This window comes from Oncorhynchus tshawytscha, linkage group LG11, assembly GCF_018296145.1.
Source record: "Oncorhynchus tshawytscha isolate Ot180627B linkage group LG11, Otsh_v2.0, whole genome shotgun sequence".
Classification (NCBI taxonomy): domain Eukaryota; kingdom Metazoa; phylum Chordata; class Actinopteri; order Salmoniformes; family Salmonidae; genus Oncorhynchus; species Oncorhynchus tshawytscha.
The window spans coordinates 21,599,776-21,615,160 of record NC_056439.1 but is presented as its reverse complement, the minus strand read 5'-3'; the positions used below and the strand labels follow the sequence as shown (position 1 = coordinate 21,615,160).

The window sequence follows — 15,385 nt, the reverse complement described above, 5'->3', positions numbered from 1 at the left end:
ATAAAAGTGCTGAAAACAGGTTGGCTCACTTTTTAAAAATAAGATGGAGAACAAGCTATGGGATTAAAAATAACGGTACAGCCGACTATCGCCAGGTAACGCTACAAGTCGATACTTGGGGTCAAAGTATCGATATATACTGGTCCCATGTTTCATGAGCTGAAAAAAAGATCCCAGAAATGTTCCATATGCACAAAAAGCTTATTTCTCTCAAATGTTGTGCACTAATCTGTTCACATCCCTGTTAGTGAGCATTTCTCCTTCCCCAAGATAATTCCTCCACCTGACAGGTGTGGCATATCAAGAAGCTGATTAAAACAGCATTATCATTACACAGGTGCACTTTGTGCTGGGGACAATAAAAGGCCACTAAAATGTGCAGTTTTGTCACACAATACAATGCCACTGATGTCTCAAGTGGAGGGAGCGTGCAGTTGACATGCTGACTGCAGGAATATCCACCAGAACTGTTACCGGATAATGAAATGTTAATTTCTCTACCATAAGCCACCTCCGTCGTCATTTTAGAGAATTTGTCAGTATGTCAAACCGGCCTCAAAACCGCAAACCACATGTAACCATGTCAGCCCAGGACCTCCACATCCGGCTTCTTCACCTGCGGGATTGTCTGAGACCAGCCACCCGAACAGCTGATGAAACGGAGGAGTATTTTTGTCTGCAATAAAGTCATTTTGACAGGAAAAACTTGTTCTGAATGGCCTGGGCCTAGCTTCCCAGTAGGTAGACCTGGATCCCAAATTGGTGGAGCTATGCTCTCCGAGGCCCACCAATGGCTGCTCCCCTGCCCAGTCATGTGAAATCCATAGGACCTAATGAATTTATTTCAACTGACTAATGTTCTTATATGAACGCTAACTCAGTAAAATGGTTAAAATTGTTTTATTTATAGTTTTGTTCAGTATAATATCGTCCAAAATAACATTGCGATATGCAACTGTATCAACCCCCCGCCCCCCATCACTAGTCAAAAGTAGTGCACTATATATAGGGAATATGGTGCCATTTGGGAAGCACCCTTTAATTCAAGGGATTTTATTGACTTATTGGTGCTTACGTCGTTGAGGATTTTAATTTTAGCAGCTTTCTCGTCAAGTTCCAGTGTTTCCCTCAGCTGCTGGAAGCGTCCCTGGAGCTCGGAGCGCCGATGCCTCTCCAGCACGTTGTGTTTGTGCTTCAGCTGCTTCTACAGGACACGACAGAAAGGAGCGCTATCATGGGGTGCAAACTGCAAACTAACATCTAAATTAGCCCGGGCCTACCCACACAAATAAGACAAACCAAGAAAGGGACAGACTACTCTACTGTTTAGGTGACGGAATATGAAAACAGACGTGTCTTGGATAAAGCTTAAAGAGTTCTTACACTGATGACGATGAGATCCTCTTCATTAACACAGGAATTAACACAATCCGTCTCGTCAGATGAGTTGTCCGTCTCCTCATCCGTCCCCTCGTCCATGTCGTCAGAGTCGTCCTCATCCTCCACCGGATCCACAAACTCAACCTCCTTCCTCCTCTTCTTCGGTCGTCCTGTCCAGGTCTGGTAGGGTTGATTGACACAAGCCATCCTAGGAAAGAGCTTGGGGTCTACATTGGAGTCCGCTGACGAGATAGGTGTCGAAGTTGCATCTGTCTTTGGAACCAGGGTTATAGGGGGTCTGAGGATTTTGGGGGGCACTCGTCCCACCTCAGGCTGGATCTTAGGATCTGTACTGGAGTCTGTTGTGGAGATAGTGTCAGCTTTAATACATTTAAACTTGTGGCTTACAGGGGGTTTTGTGCTTTTCTGGCAAGGCAGCATCCAATTATACAGCTCAGATGTGACCTTACAGTCTACATTGGAGTCCACTGTGGTGGTGGTGGCAGCTTGGACACCTGTTTCCATAACAGTCTTCGTGGGGAATTTGACAGTAATTACTGTGGTTTTCGGGGAAGGCTGCAGCACAGTAAAGCCCCCTACTATAGGCATGACCTTGGAGGAGCCCTGGGCTGGCTGGGCTGGCACCTTGGGACACTTGATGATGATGGGCTCCTTGTTACCCGTCTGAGGAACAATCTTCAAAGTGTACGTCCCGCTAGTTGTCTCAGCGGGTGAGAGATTAACTTTACTGGTGTTGAAAGACTTGGAGCCTGGTATGGAGGAAGTGACTTCGGGAGGCGTGGTTTTAGGGGTGGTGGTGCTGCCTGGAGTCTTTGGGACAGTGAAAGGGACCAGGGGGACAGTGGTGATGGTGTTCTGCCATGTGGTGAGAGAGGTGGTGGAGGGGGAGCTGTTAAGGGTGGCTGTGGATCCCGAGGCCAAGCACGCAGGTGTGGTTAAGCTGATCAAACCCCCTGAAAAGAAAAAGGAGAAAAAGTTCTGCAACTTTCCAATTATTATAATACACAACAAAAAAATGTTATGTATTCACACAGCCCTCATTCAGTGGAGATTATAACCTCACATTATACATAGACTACTATAGAACTCCCTGATCCGTCTAAAATGTTCAAATCATATTTTTCCATAAAATGGTTATTAATTAACCATTTACATTGATCAGCGCCCAAATTGGAACGCAGTGGCTGTACATTAACATTCTATACATGACGTCAGAGCTCAGGGTCTCCTCTTCACAGCTCTGTGTGGGTTCTGACTGACAGCCATTCTGAACTTTAGCACCGCGAGCGTCAAGAAGATGCCCCATGCCTCCCGCTAATTGGGCAACTTAAAAAATAAAATTGTCTGAGTGTGGGAAATACTGTAAATTAAGAGGACTAAATTTTTGAAAGATGAGACATTGAGGATTATAATAAATACCGCTTTGATGTTATACAATCAAGCCAAACAGTCTAAATGTGCACTTCACATTCCCATCCATTAAACGAATGTACTCTACAGTGTCATCGTTTATGACAGGGTACCCCAACTGGCAGCCTGCGGCCAAATCTGGCCTATGAGCAATAGTATTTGGCCCCCCACTGCCCCAACATTTCATTAAAAAAAACGAATAAAACTAATCTCAGATCCGAGATGCAAAAACTCCCAAATGCGATGTCCCAAGAAGGAAGTTACCCTACCTAAATAATGCAAAAGTTACATTTTAACTTCATTCATGAAGAGAGAGAATGCAGGAGACAGTCAACTAATAAAGCAGACAGCGGACCATTTTGTGGTGCTGAAACGTAAAGCTGCAACTGCAGCGCAAACAATAGGTGAACAGCGCCTGGTGCTGAGAATATAGCTAACTTGTTATGCTAACTTGAATAGAGACAAGGTGATTTTATGAGCGTGATCAGATCAAAATGATTATGTTATTGTCAATTAATTTATTATGTACTAATCAGATGTGTTAAAAATGTTGTTGAATTTGTAGTGTAGGCCAATTAATTGTGCTATTATTATATAATAACTACAGTTAGTCAGAAGTTTACATACACTTAGGTTTAGGTTGGAGTCATTAAAACTAGTTTTTCAACCACTTCACAAATTTCTTGTTAACAAACTATAGTTTTGGAAGGTCGATTAGGACATCTACTTTGTGTAAGACACAAGTCATTTTTCCAACAATTGTTTACAGACAGATTATTTCACTGTATCACAATTCCAGTGGCCCAGAAGTTTACATACACTAAGTTGACTGTGCCTTTAAACTAGAGGTCGAACGATTAATCGGAATGGCCAATTAGTTAGGGCCGATTTCAAGTTTTCATAACAATCGTAAATCGGTATTTTTGGGCGCCGATTTGCCGATTTTTTCCCCTTTTATTTATTTAATCTTTATTTAACTAGGCAAGTCAGTTAAGAACACATTCTTATTTTCAATGACGGCCTAGGAACGGTGGGTTAACTGCCTCGTTCAGGGGCAGAAAGACAGATTTTCACCTTGTCAGTTGGGGGGATCCAATCTTGCAACCTTACAAAAACAATCAATCATAATCACTAGTTAACTACACATGGTTGATGATATTACTAGATATTATCTAGCGTGTCCTGTGTTGCATATAATCTGACTGAGCATACAAGCATACAAGTATCTAAGTATCTGACTGAGCGGTGGTAGGCAGAAGCAGGCGCGTAAATATTCATTCAAACAGCACTTTCGTGCGTTTTGCCAGCAGCTCTTCGTTGTGCGTCAAGCATTGCGCTGTTTATGACTTCAAACCTATCAACTCCCGAGATGAGGCTGGTGTGACCGAAGTGAAATGGCTGGCTAGTTAGCGCGCGCTAATAGCGTTTCAAACTTCACTCGCTCTGAGCCTTGGGGTGGTTGTTTCCCTTGCTCTGCATGGGTAACGCTGCTTCGATGTGGTGGCTGTTGTCGTTGTGTTGCTGGTTCGAGCCCAGGGAGGAGCGAGGAGAGGGACAGAAGCTATACTGTTACACTGGCACTACTAAAGTGCCTATAAGAACATCCAATAGTCAAAGGTTAATGAAATACAAATGGTATAGAGGAAAATAGTCCTATAATAACTACAACCTAAAACTTCTTACCTGGGAATATTGAACACTCATGTTAAAAGGAACCACCAGCTTTCATATGTTCTCATGTTCTGAGCAAGGTACTGAAACGTTAGCTTTCTTACATAGCCCATATTGCACTTTTACGTTCTTCTCCAACACTTTGTTTTTGCATTATTTAAACCAAATTGAACATGTTGTAATTGTCATTATTACAAATAAAAACATGTTTAAAAAAAATAATTTTACGGTATCAGCTTTTTTGGTCCTCCAATAAATCGGTATCGGTATTGAAAAATCATAATAGGTTGACCTCTACTTTAAACAGCTTGGAAAATTCCAGAAAATGATGTCATGGCTTTAGAAGCTTCTGATAGGCTAATTGACATAATTTGAGTCAATTGGAAGGTGTACCTGTGGATGCATTTCAAGGCCTACCTTCAAACTCAGTGCCTCTTTGCTTGACATCATGGGAAAATCAAAAGCAATCAGCCAAGACCTCAGAAAACAAATTGTAGACCTCCACAAGTCTGGTTCATCCTTGGGAGCAATTTCCAAACGCCTGAAGGTACCATGTTCATCTGTACAAACAATAGTACGCAAGTATAAACACCATGGGACCACACAGCCGTCATACCGCTCAGGAAGGAGACGCATTCTGTCTCCTAGTGATGAACGTACTTTGGTGCGAAATGTGCAAATCAATCCCAGAACAGCAAAGGACCTTATGAAGATGCTGGAGGAAACAGGTACAAAAGTATCTATATCCACAGTGAAACAAGTCCTATATCAGCATAACCTGAAAGGCCGCTCAGCAAGGAAGAAGCCACTGCTCAAAAACCGCCATAAAAAAAGGCCAGACTACGGTTTGCAACTGCACATGGGGACAAATATTGTACTTTTTGGAGAAATGTCCTCTGGTCTGATGAAACAAAAATATAACTGTTTGGCCATAATGACCATCGTTGTGTTTAGAGGAAAAACGGGGACTCTTGCAAGTCGAAGAACACCATCCCAACCGTGAAGCACGGGGATGGCAGCATCAGATGGCATCACAAGGAAGGAAAATTGTGGATATATTGAAGCAACATCTCAAGACCTCAGGAAGTTAAAGCTTGGTCGCAAATGGGTCTTCCAAATGGACAATGACCCCAAGCATACTTCCAAATTTGTGGCAAAATGGCTTTAAGGACAACAAGTAAGTCAAGGTATTGGAATGGCCATCACAAAGCCCTGATCTCAATCCTATAGAAAATGTGTTGGCAGAACTGAAAAAGCGAGTGCGAGCAAGGAGGCCTACAAACTTGACTCAGTTACATCAGCTATGTCAGGAGGAATGGGCAAAATTACTGCCCGAAACGTTTGACCCAAGTTAAACCATTTAAAAGGCAATGCTACCAAATACTAATTGAGTGTATGTAAACTTCTGACCCACTGGGAATGTGATGAAAGAAATAAAAGCTTAAATAAATCATTCTCTGTACTATTATTCTGACATTTCACATTCTTAAAATAAAGTGATTCTAACTGACCTAAGGCAGGGAATTGTTTCTAAGAATAAATGTCAGGAATTGTGAAAAACTGAGTTTAAATGTATTTGGCTAAGGTGTATGTAAAACTTCCAACTTCAACCAAATGTTATGGACCGCTGATTTATTAGCTCGTAAAAAATTGGGCCCGAGGCCAAACCTAGTTGATGAACCCTGGTTTATGATCACTATGTTTGATGTACAGTAACAAAATGACGTTATACCCTGGGTTGTCCTGAACAGAATGTGCCGATGTCTGTTATATTTTGAAGAAAATTTGTCGTGCACCACACATCGGAATGCACTCGACTCCATTCAATGCGCACCAAAATTAGGATACGCTTCTCTGAATTTCCCTGTGACAGCTTAACACAGCAAGATCATATTGTATGATTTTGTCAGTCATGTTGGCAATAAAACACGCTTTCAAATTATACCCACCTGACACAGATAGCAATTAATAAATGGACCGTTTTTAGGATTGCATAAAGTAAACAGTAATTCTGTAAAGACAGGGCTGCTAACATGGTTATGCATATGCTTTCCATATTTCTTCTGCAAAAAACATTATTTAGCCCTATCCATATAAGCCAATCCCCACGAGACTAAGGTGTTAACATACTCAGTCTTGCATGTGACAGAGCAGCAGTGCCTTGGCATTAATATCGTCAACTGTCAGACACTCACCCTTGTTGCGCATGACGAGGTTGGGGTTGAGGGCCTGCAGCTGGCTGAGGGGAACCAGCTGGATTAGCTGTCCGTTAGGGTTCCGGTATAGGGTAGTCCCTGAGGCACTCCGCACCGGCTGCAGAACCATCCTCCGCCCTGCTGCGAGAGGGGTCAGGGGGATGAGAGGGGTCGGGGTCTGGGACGTAGGAGGACACGCCATTCTGACAGCGTTACTGGTCCCTGGGTCAGGGAGCACCAGCATGGGGGGACTAGTAACCACTCCGCTGCTTGGGGAGGTCTTTGGAAGAGACACATCACCTAAAAAAACAAAGCTTTCTGTTTCTCAACAACGATGGAAAACAGCATGGATAAGAAGACGCACCACAAACAACCACACACCGCACAGAACAATCACCACATCAGAGCAACCCAGGATGAGATGGGAAGAGCACAGATTTGGGATATGGGCAAGAAGGTGAAGATTTTAAACAGAGCTATGCTAGCACTATGCGTATGTGTCACGAGTCACGACCACAAACAGACAATATGAAAGTGGCAGGCCACGGGACCAACGGTTAGCCTGTGGAAGGCTGGGGACTAAAGACAGCAGCACAAATAGATTAGAGGGGCTTTCTAATGATGGTGGCAGGACTGGGTGTACCAGTGGAGGAACCGGCATAAGAGCTACCTGAGGCTACCTCTACCAGAGAGGTAGAGGGCACGGCAAGCTGCTGAATACTACTCAACGACTGTGGAGGATCACTAGTGAGGAGCAGCCTCTGCCGTGAGGAGCTGATTTGGTTGACCACAAACCGTGTGAAGACCTTTCCCGCTGGGGGCAGGTTAGTCACTGTGGAGCAGAGATGGCGGTAGAGGTTCAGTGTCCCGCGACTTGTGTACATGTGTGAATCTGTCATGAATTTGATACTGCTAACAAAATTAAATTGCTGAGGGAAAACAGCTTTCTGCATCAGACTAAAAAACTAATTGTAATTGAACTATTAAAATGTTCTATACAGGATGGATGCCGATTGGCTGAAACAACATTCCAGACGTGTTTATCAGACAATATATCATGCAAAAAAATACTTGTTTACTGTTCTCTGTAGGTAACTGGTTTATAAAAGGAAAAATATTCCAGTATTCCACTGCTTTGTGTCGTGCCCAAGAACAGCCCTTAGCCGTGGTATATCTAAGCAATAAGGCCTGAGGAGGTCAGGTATATGGCCAATATACACTACAAAAGTATGTGGACACCTGCTGCTAATTAGAGCAGTAAAAATACATGTGCCGTCATACCCGTGGTATAGAGTCTGATATACCACGGGTATGACAAAATATTTATTTTTACTGCCCTAATTAGATTGGTAACCTGTCTATAATTGCAATACGGCACCTCGGGGGTAAGTGGTATAATGCCAATATACCACGGCCAAGGGATGTTTCCAGGCACTCTGTGTTGCGTCATGCGTAAGAACAACCCTTAGCAGTGGTATATTGGCCATATACCACACCCCCTCCGGCCTTATTGCTTAATTATATCACACCTCTTCGGACCTTAATGCTTAAATAGTACTATTATTCCAGGTACGATTAACAACAAAAAGTAGTTCTCACCAATGGACTTGGGGCCTGCAGCAACTGAAACGACAGAGGGAACACTGGTGGTGGTAACCATGGTAAGACTGGTGGTAGGAGTGGCTGTCAACTGGGCCGGTTGTCCCGTGGAGGACCTTGCATCTTCAGGGGTTTCTGAGGGGGGTGTGATGAGTTGTGATGAGACGGAGGATGCCATAGAAGGCTCTGGACCGGTAGGCCTCCGTAACTTGCCCATGAGGTAAGCAGCAAGTCGGTTGGCTGGGTGCATGGCTCCCATCATGCCCAGTTGTAGCTTGGCATTGGGGTAGGACCTGCCATTCACCTACAGATACACAGGGGAAAGTGTGAGTAGCAATGGACCATGTGTATTCTCCTCAGAACTAGATATAGTGTGAGTCCCAAATGGCAGCCTATTCTCTACAGTGCCTTCAGAAAGTATTCACACCCTTTGACTTTTTACACATTTTGTTGTGTTAAAGCCTGAACTTAAAATGGATTAAATGTAGATTATTTCCCCCACTGGCCTACACACAATAACCCATTATGTCAAAGTGTGGAAGAAATATAAAATGCAACATGTAAAGTGTTGGTCCCATGTTCCATGAGCTGAAATAAAAGATCCCAGAAATGTTCCACACGCAATAAAGATCTGCTCAGATTTTGTGCACAAATTTGTTTTACATCCCTGTTAGTGAGCATTTCTACTTTGCCAAAATAATCCATCCACCTGACAGGTGTGGCATATCAAGAAGCTGCTTAAAAAGCATGATCATTACAGAGGTGCACCTTGTGCTGGGGACAATAAAAGACCACTCTAAAATGTGCACACAACGCCAAAGATGTCTCAAGTTTTGATGGGAGCGTGCAATTGGTATGCTGACTGCATGAATGTGCAACAGAGCTGGTGCCAGAGAGTTGAATGTTCATTTCTCTACCATAAGTAGCCTCCATCACTTTAGAGAATTTGGCAATACATCCAACCGGAACTCACAACTGCAGACCACGTGTAACGACATCAGCCCAGGACCTCCACATACGGCTTCTTCACCTGCGGGATCGTCTGAGGGGGATGCGGAGGAGTATTTCTGTCTGTAATAAAACCCTTTTGTGGGGAAAAACTCACTCTGATTGGCTGGGCCTGGCCTCCAAGTGGGTGAACCTGGCTCCCAAGTGGGTAGCCTATGCCCTCCCAGGCCAACCCATTTCCCCAGTCATGTGGAATCCATAGATTAGGTCCTAATGAATTTATTTCATTGAAATTGTTGTATGTTGCGTTTATATTTTTGTTCAGTATAATAAATCATTTACATCTGAAATAAAATGATCTGTAAGGTCCCTCAGTCAAGCAGTGGATTTTTAAACACAGATTCAACCACAAAGACCAGAAAGGTTTTCCAATGCTTTCCTGAAGAAGGGAACCTATTGGTAGATGGGGGCCAATAGTGACTTTAAAACAGTTAGAGTTGAGCCTATACAGATTTTTTTTTAAATCCAAAACATGCATCCTGTTAGCAACAAGGCACTAAAGTAATACTGCAAAAAATGTGGCTGAACAATTAACTTTCTGTCCTGAATGCAAAGTGTTGCAGGATTTGCCACCAAACACACAACACGTTACTGAGTGCCACTTTCCATATTTTCAAGCATAGTGGTGTCACACCCTGACCATAGTTTGCTTTGTATGTTTCTATGTTTTGGTTGGTCAGGGTGTGATCTGAGTGGGCATTCTATGTTAGATGTCTTGTTTGTCTATTTCTATGTCTGGCCTGATATGGTTCTCAATCAGAGGCAGGTGTTAGTCATTGTCTCTGATTGGGAACCATATTTAGGTAGCCTGGGTTTCACTGTGTGTTTGTGGGTGATTGTTCCTGTCTCTGTGTTTTGCACCAGATAGGGCTGTTTTTGGTTTTCCACGTTTATGTTTTTTGTTAGTTTATTCATGTCTAGTGTCTTTATTAAAAAACATGAATAACCACCACGCTGCGTTTTGGTCCGCCTCTCCTTCACCTAAGGAAAACCGTTACAAGTGGTGTCTGCATCATGTTATGGGTATGCTTGTAATCGCTAAGGAGTTGGTGAGTTTTTCAGGATAAAGAAATAAACAAAATGGAGCTAAGCCCAGGCAAAATCCAGGAGGAAAACCTGGTTCTGTCTGCTTTCCAAAGATGAATTCCCCTCTCAGCAAGACAATAACCTAAAACAGATGGCCAGTTGCTTACCAAGAAGACAGTGAATGTTCCTGAGTGGCCAACTTACAGTTTTGCCTTAAATCTAATTGAAAATCTATCGAAAGACCTGGAAATGGTTGTATAGCAATCATCAACAACCCATTTGACAGAGCTTTAAGAAATTTGAAAATAATAAATGGGCAAATATTGTACAATCCAGGTGTGGAAAGCTATTAGAGACATATCCAGAAAGACTAACAGATGTAATCACTGACAAAGGTGCTTCTACAAATTGACTCAGGGGTGTGAATACTTACATTTAAAAATACATTTGCTACAATTTCTAAAAACATGTTTTCACTTTTTCGTTATGGGGGATTGTGTGTAGATGGGAGGGAAAATAAATATATTTAATCCATTTTGAATTCAGGGTATAACACAACAAAATGTGGAATAAGTCAAAAGATAGGAATGCTTTCTGAAGGCACTGTAGCGCACTAATTCTGACCAGCACCCTATGCATTACATAGGGAATAGGGTGTCGTTCCACATCAATAAAGTAGGAAAATGAACTGATCATCAGATGTGTTTTGGGGGGAACTCTAGGTATTTAAAATGCTTACCGTGACAAGTTCCTTGTCTGAGATTTCTATCTGCTTTAGATTGGCAGTAAGGAGGCCAGCAGGAGAAATTCCTATTAAGAAAGGCAGGCCCTTCCATTTCAGACCCTTTTTCTTCCCCACAGCCTTGTTCTCCTGCTCTCTTTGCTTCTCCTCTGTGCATTGTCCTTCCTCCACCTCCTTATCTTCCCCTCTCAGCTCCTCCATCTCCCCCTCCTCTTCCTCCATCATTTCTTTTTCTTCCTCTCTCATCCATTCCTCCTCACTGTTTGCCTCCTCCACTCCGTCCGGTCGCGAGACCTGAGAGATATGTACCTTGTAGTGGACAGAGCAGCTCTCGCCGTCGTTCCTCAGGTTCTGAGACACGGGTTTGATGAGGTAGCCTTTGACCCAGAAGGGGTTGGTGAGGTGGTCCTGGGCCATGTGCTCACAAACAATCCTCAGCACCAAGTTCCTGTCCGCCAGGCTCCTCCACTTACACTCAGACACGATCTCCAGACGCTTGCAGGGCTCCGTGTACTGGGAACTGTGGGAGGGCGACTTCTCTGACTTCCTGGAAGGGCTCACTACATCAAGAGACAAAGTCAACAGCCATTAGAAATACATTTCAGGGCAGGCTATGATTGTTGGATGCAACTAATTATTGACGTGGTTTATGGACTGATAGATATAAATCGCAGACAGATGTTTGGAATTAAGAAAATTATGACAAATTTGATTAAGTGAACTTACCTGGTGAGGAGTCTATTGGTTTGCAGTGGTTGTCAATGTCCTCAGGTCGGTTTGTGCTCTTGCTTTGAAACACACGCACTCTGGCACATGTCATGGTCCCTTCCTCCGCTCGCACCTGCAAAAAATACACCTTTAGAAAAGGCAGGGGGGTAAGAATATACATACCACTTTACAGTGGTGTATCTAACACTTATGGATAGATAGACACCCTTCTACGACGCACCACTACTGGAGACTCTTCCTGTAATGGAAGCCATGGAAGACAGACTGGTGTTGGGGCGAAGAGGGGCTCCGGGTCCATCTCTCCATCGTTGTGCTTCCACAAAGTTCTCACACGCCGAGCTGGTTCTGATACGGTCTCCGCCTCTCTCAGAGCTGAAGTTAGAAAATAATCCGGTAAATGAGCAGAAATCAATACAAAATATGTCATTTAACTGCAACATTAGGATGGACACATTTTACGACTAGTGCATCAACGTATTTCATCTAATGTAGTATAGAAAAGTTGTTTCTGTATGGAAACTATTTTTTCAACTTTATTTATTTGAACCAGTCATAGAGCTTCATAACTCGGTCGTTTTTTAAACTAGGGGACACTCACTATATGCCATCCTCATCCGCTTTCTCTTCTTGCTCTTCTTGGACGGGCCCTCTTCAGACGCACTGGAATCTGGTCCTTTTAAGTTTTTGAGCACAACCACTTTCTGCCTGAGGCAGCTGCAGCCAAATATACACTCAATCTTTCCACAGTGGGTAATACGACGGTCCTGTGCCAGGCTGGCACACACACAGCCCAGCCGGCAGAACGCATTGAGGCAGGGAGGAGCACTGCGCTTTACAATCTTAATGGGAGCTGCAGGATTCTCACAAACAAAGCCCTGAAGAGAAAAGAGGAAAGTAAATGCAGACAATTAAGTGCTAGTATGGCTCATTTCTCAGGGATACCATTGTAGAGCTGGTTTAAACACTCACAAAATAAGATCGAAGCTATTAATGTGCTCCAAAATGTCTATGCTCCATCATGTCAGACCCCAACAAATGAGTCAAATAGCAGATGTAATGGTGTATGGGTGCAACTGATCATACCGTTGAAGTGAAGAGCGAGGTGAGGGCGACTGTTGCCCTGTCCTCTGTGATACAGGTCTGATGCTTGCCCTCCCAGACAACCCCGTCCTCCAGCTCCCTCTGTCTGAGAAAGGCCTTGGTCAACCCAGGAACAACAACCCTGGTCTCAGCAGCGGCAGACTCTGGCTCTGAGTCGCCCTCCACAGGAGCCAGGTCAGGGGGGGGTGGCTCTTCTACCTCTGGCCTCGACACAACAGAGTTTTGCGCTGGTGGAGGAGTCTTGACCCTCGGCTTCCTCTTAGTCCTTTTCACAGTTTTAATTGTGTCGTCGTGGGCGATGGCCGGGGCTGCGTGATCCATCAATGGCGGTGGCGCAATTTGTAATGGTGTTGGCGCAGAAGTTGGTTTAGTTCTGCTCTGCTTTGAGCGTTGTTTCTGTTGCCTTTTTTCAGATTTCTCTGATTTTTTAGGTCCTTTGGATGCGAGGGGCAGTCTGTTTTTTTTGGATGGGGGGACAAAGGTGGTAGAAGGTGCCGGTGCCTGTTTCTTCAGCACACTGTCCAGGGTTCGGACGTAGCTGGTGCTCTTGGTGGGCAGCTGGTAGGTCACAGGGGTGACGACAGTGGTCTGGGTGAAACTGGCAGCTCGCTCGTCGATGAGTTTGCCTTCGTTAGCCAGATACTCATCCAACATGTCACTGCAGAAGGCCGACAGGTTCTTCGGGACCACATCTGAACTCGGGCCATCTTTAAAGCCTATTGGGCTACATACTAGAGTAAAAACAAGAAGATGGGATATTGCAGACACTGGTTAATGTAAGGCCTTTCTCAAGACATCATAGCCAGAGTATGTGAACAGAGCGAGAAAAGGAGAGTGTCCAATTTGACTGGAGCGTGGAGCGAGATTCCCAAAGGCTGGAGAGTCGGCCTTCTCGCCCACTCCAATTTCACTCCAGTGGCGCTCCCGTCATAAGCTCGAGCATGTCCGCCCCAGCATGCATTTGTAGGCTACTTGTGTGCCTACAAAGCCCCTTGCTTTAGCTACCGTCATGGAGTTCTCTAAATATTTTCATAAAGAATCTGATAAAATACACAGGTTCTAAAACAAGGAAACTTACAAAGAGAGAGGGATTATCTACTTAATTGTAGGGATTGGATGTCACCTGCTAAACTGTTAGGTTACAGACCGGATGCCATTGTTCTACGCACAGAATATGGAAGTTGTTACACGCTGGCTACATCAAACATCCACATAAAAATAATCATTGTGGAATCTGTAAAGACACTTATCCCAAAAGTATGATGGTGTACTTACTACGTGCACATGCTAAAAGAAAGGAACGAGGTGGGTAGATAACTAAGTGTGTCATTGTAGCAAAGTCATGATCAACTAAATTCAGATCTCTTAAACGTTTGGTTCATTTTGTTATCTATACAATAGGCCATAATTGATTTTGGACCCTTAGACCTGGCATATTCACACGTTCAATGAGCTTTCCGTTTTGATTGGGTTATTTTGCCTAAAAAACCTTTAGGCATACCTATAGAAAAAATAAAATAAAACTCTGCATCTCTGCCCAGCCTGGCCAAAAGGGTGTTTAGCATCCCCAGTGGCTCTGCAAGTGTGGAGAGGGTATTCTCCGCTGCTAGCCGGCTGTCCAGGCACCATTACATGAGCCTGAATCCACAGACTGGTCAAACTTGTTTCTAAAAATGAATTCAAAAGGCACTAATAAGTCATTTTTCATTTAATTTGTATTTAATTCTAAGTAAGTCACAGTCTATATGCGCAATTTATAGACTATAATGATTTAATACAACGAAATGTTGTTTAAATACTGAGCACTTTATGTCCATAGCGGCCTATTGTGTCAAACTCGCAAATGCTTCACAATGTATTTCTTTGTTGGTTATAGTCTTGAAATAATTGTAATAACATAGCCTTAATAATGAATTTACATTCCTTCTTAGGGTCCCTGTCTGGCTCCTGACTGATTTAGAGTGTTTACATGCTGTTTAATATGACATGTAGCCTATTTAAAAAATAATGTTCGCTTCTTACATTCACCTTTTCATGTTTATTCAAATACTTTTGATTCAAATCCATATGGTTTGGTTTCAATAGTTAAAAACCAATTGGTAGTTCCACGTAGTCACAAAAATGGGTGTTGGTTCAATTGTGATTTTTAATGAATGGGAGCAAATTTGGAGTGGGAGGTTTTTTTCCTGCGAGTGTGGAAAGGACATGGAGCCGCTTAACTCCACTCACATTCTCCAGTCAGAGCTAAAATGTCAAGAATAAACAGTCTCAACTGTATCCCCTCTTCTTGTTTTGTCACCATTAAAGCATCATTCAATATTTCCGACAAAGGAGTAGCTAATCGAATCAGAAAATAAGGATTCTTATGTAAATATTATACCGTCAGGCTTGGCGGATGCTGAGGAGTCTGAAGGGACAATCTTATCTCTCCAGCCTTTGATTTGGGTGAAGTCTGTTGTCTTGCCCGTCCTGGAAACAAAGGGAACTGAACCACCTGGGGGGG

At 43.5% G+C, this 15,385-nt stretch overlaps 1 protein-coding gene across 3 annotated transcripts in view; it reads right to left on the bottom strand.

Annotated features, from left to right (window-relative positions):
- Positions 1-15,385, bottom strand: part of mgaa (MAX dimerization protein MGA a) — a 34,794-nt gene that overhangs the window by 7,900 nt on the left and 11,509 nt on the right. Inside the window, exons 7-17 of one of the 3 annotated variants that reach the window (XM_024437028.2) lie at positions 15,263-15,376; positions 12,865-13,613; positions 12,380-12,656; positions 12,002-12,153; positions 11,779-11,893; positions 11,050-11,612; positions 8,277-8,580; positions 7,348-7,509; positions 6,678-6,977; positions 1,384-2,354; positions 1,076-1,204 (exon numbers count right to left, since the gene is read on the bottom strand). In XM_024437028.2, coding sequence (XP_024292796.1) covers positions 1,076-1,204; positions 1,384-2,354; positions 6,678-6,977; positions 7,348-7,509; positions 8,277-8,580; positions 11,050-11,612; positions 11,779-11,893; positions 12,002-12,153; positions 12,380-12,656; positions 12,865-13,613; positions 15,263-15,376 — 3,836 coding nt within the window. The remainder of the gene's footprint in view (positions 1-1,075; positions 1,205-1,383; positions 2,355-6,677; positions 6,978-7,347; positions 7,510-8,276; positions 8,581-11,049; positions 11,613-11,778; positions 11,894-12,001; positions 12,154-12,379; positions 12,657-12,864; positions 13,614-15,262; positions 15,377-15,385) is intronic. The other 2 variants (XM_024437029.2, XM_042329905.1) reach the window with 2 other exon arrangements.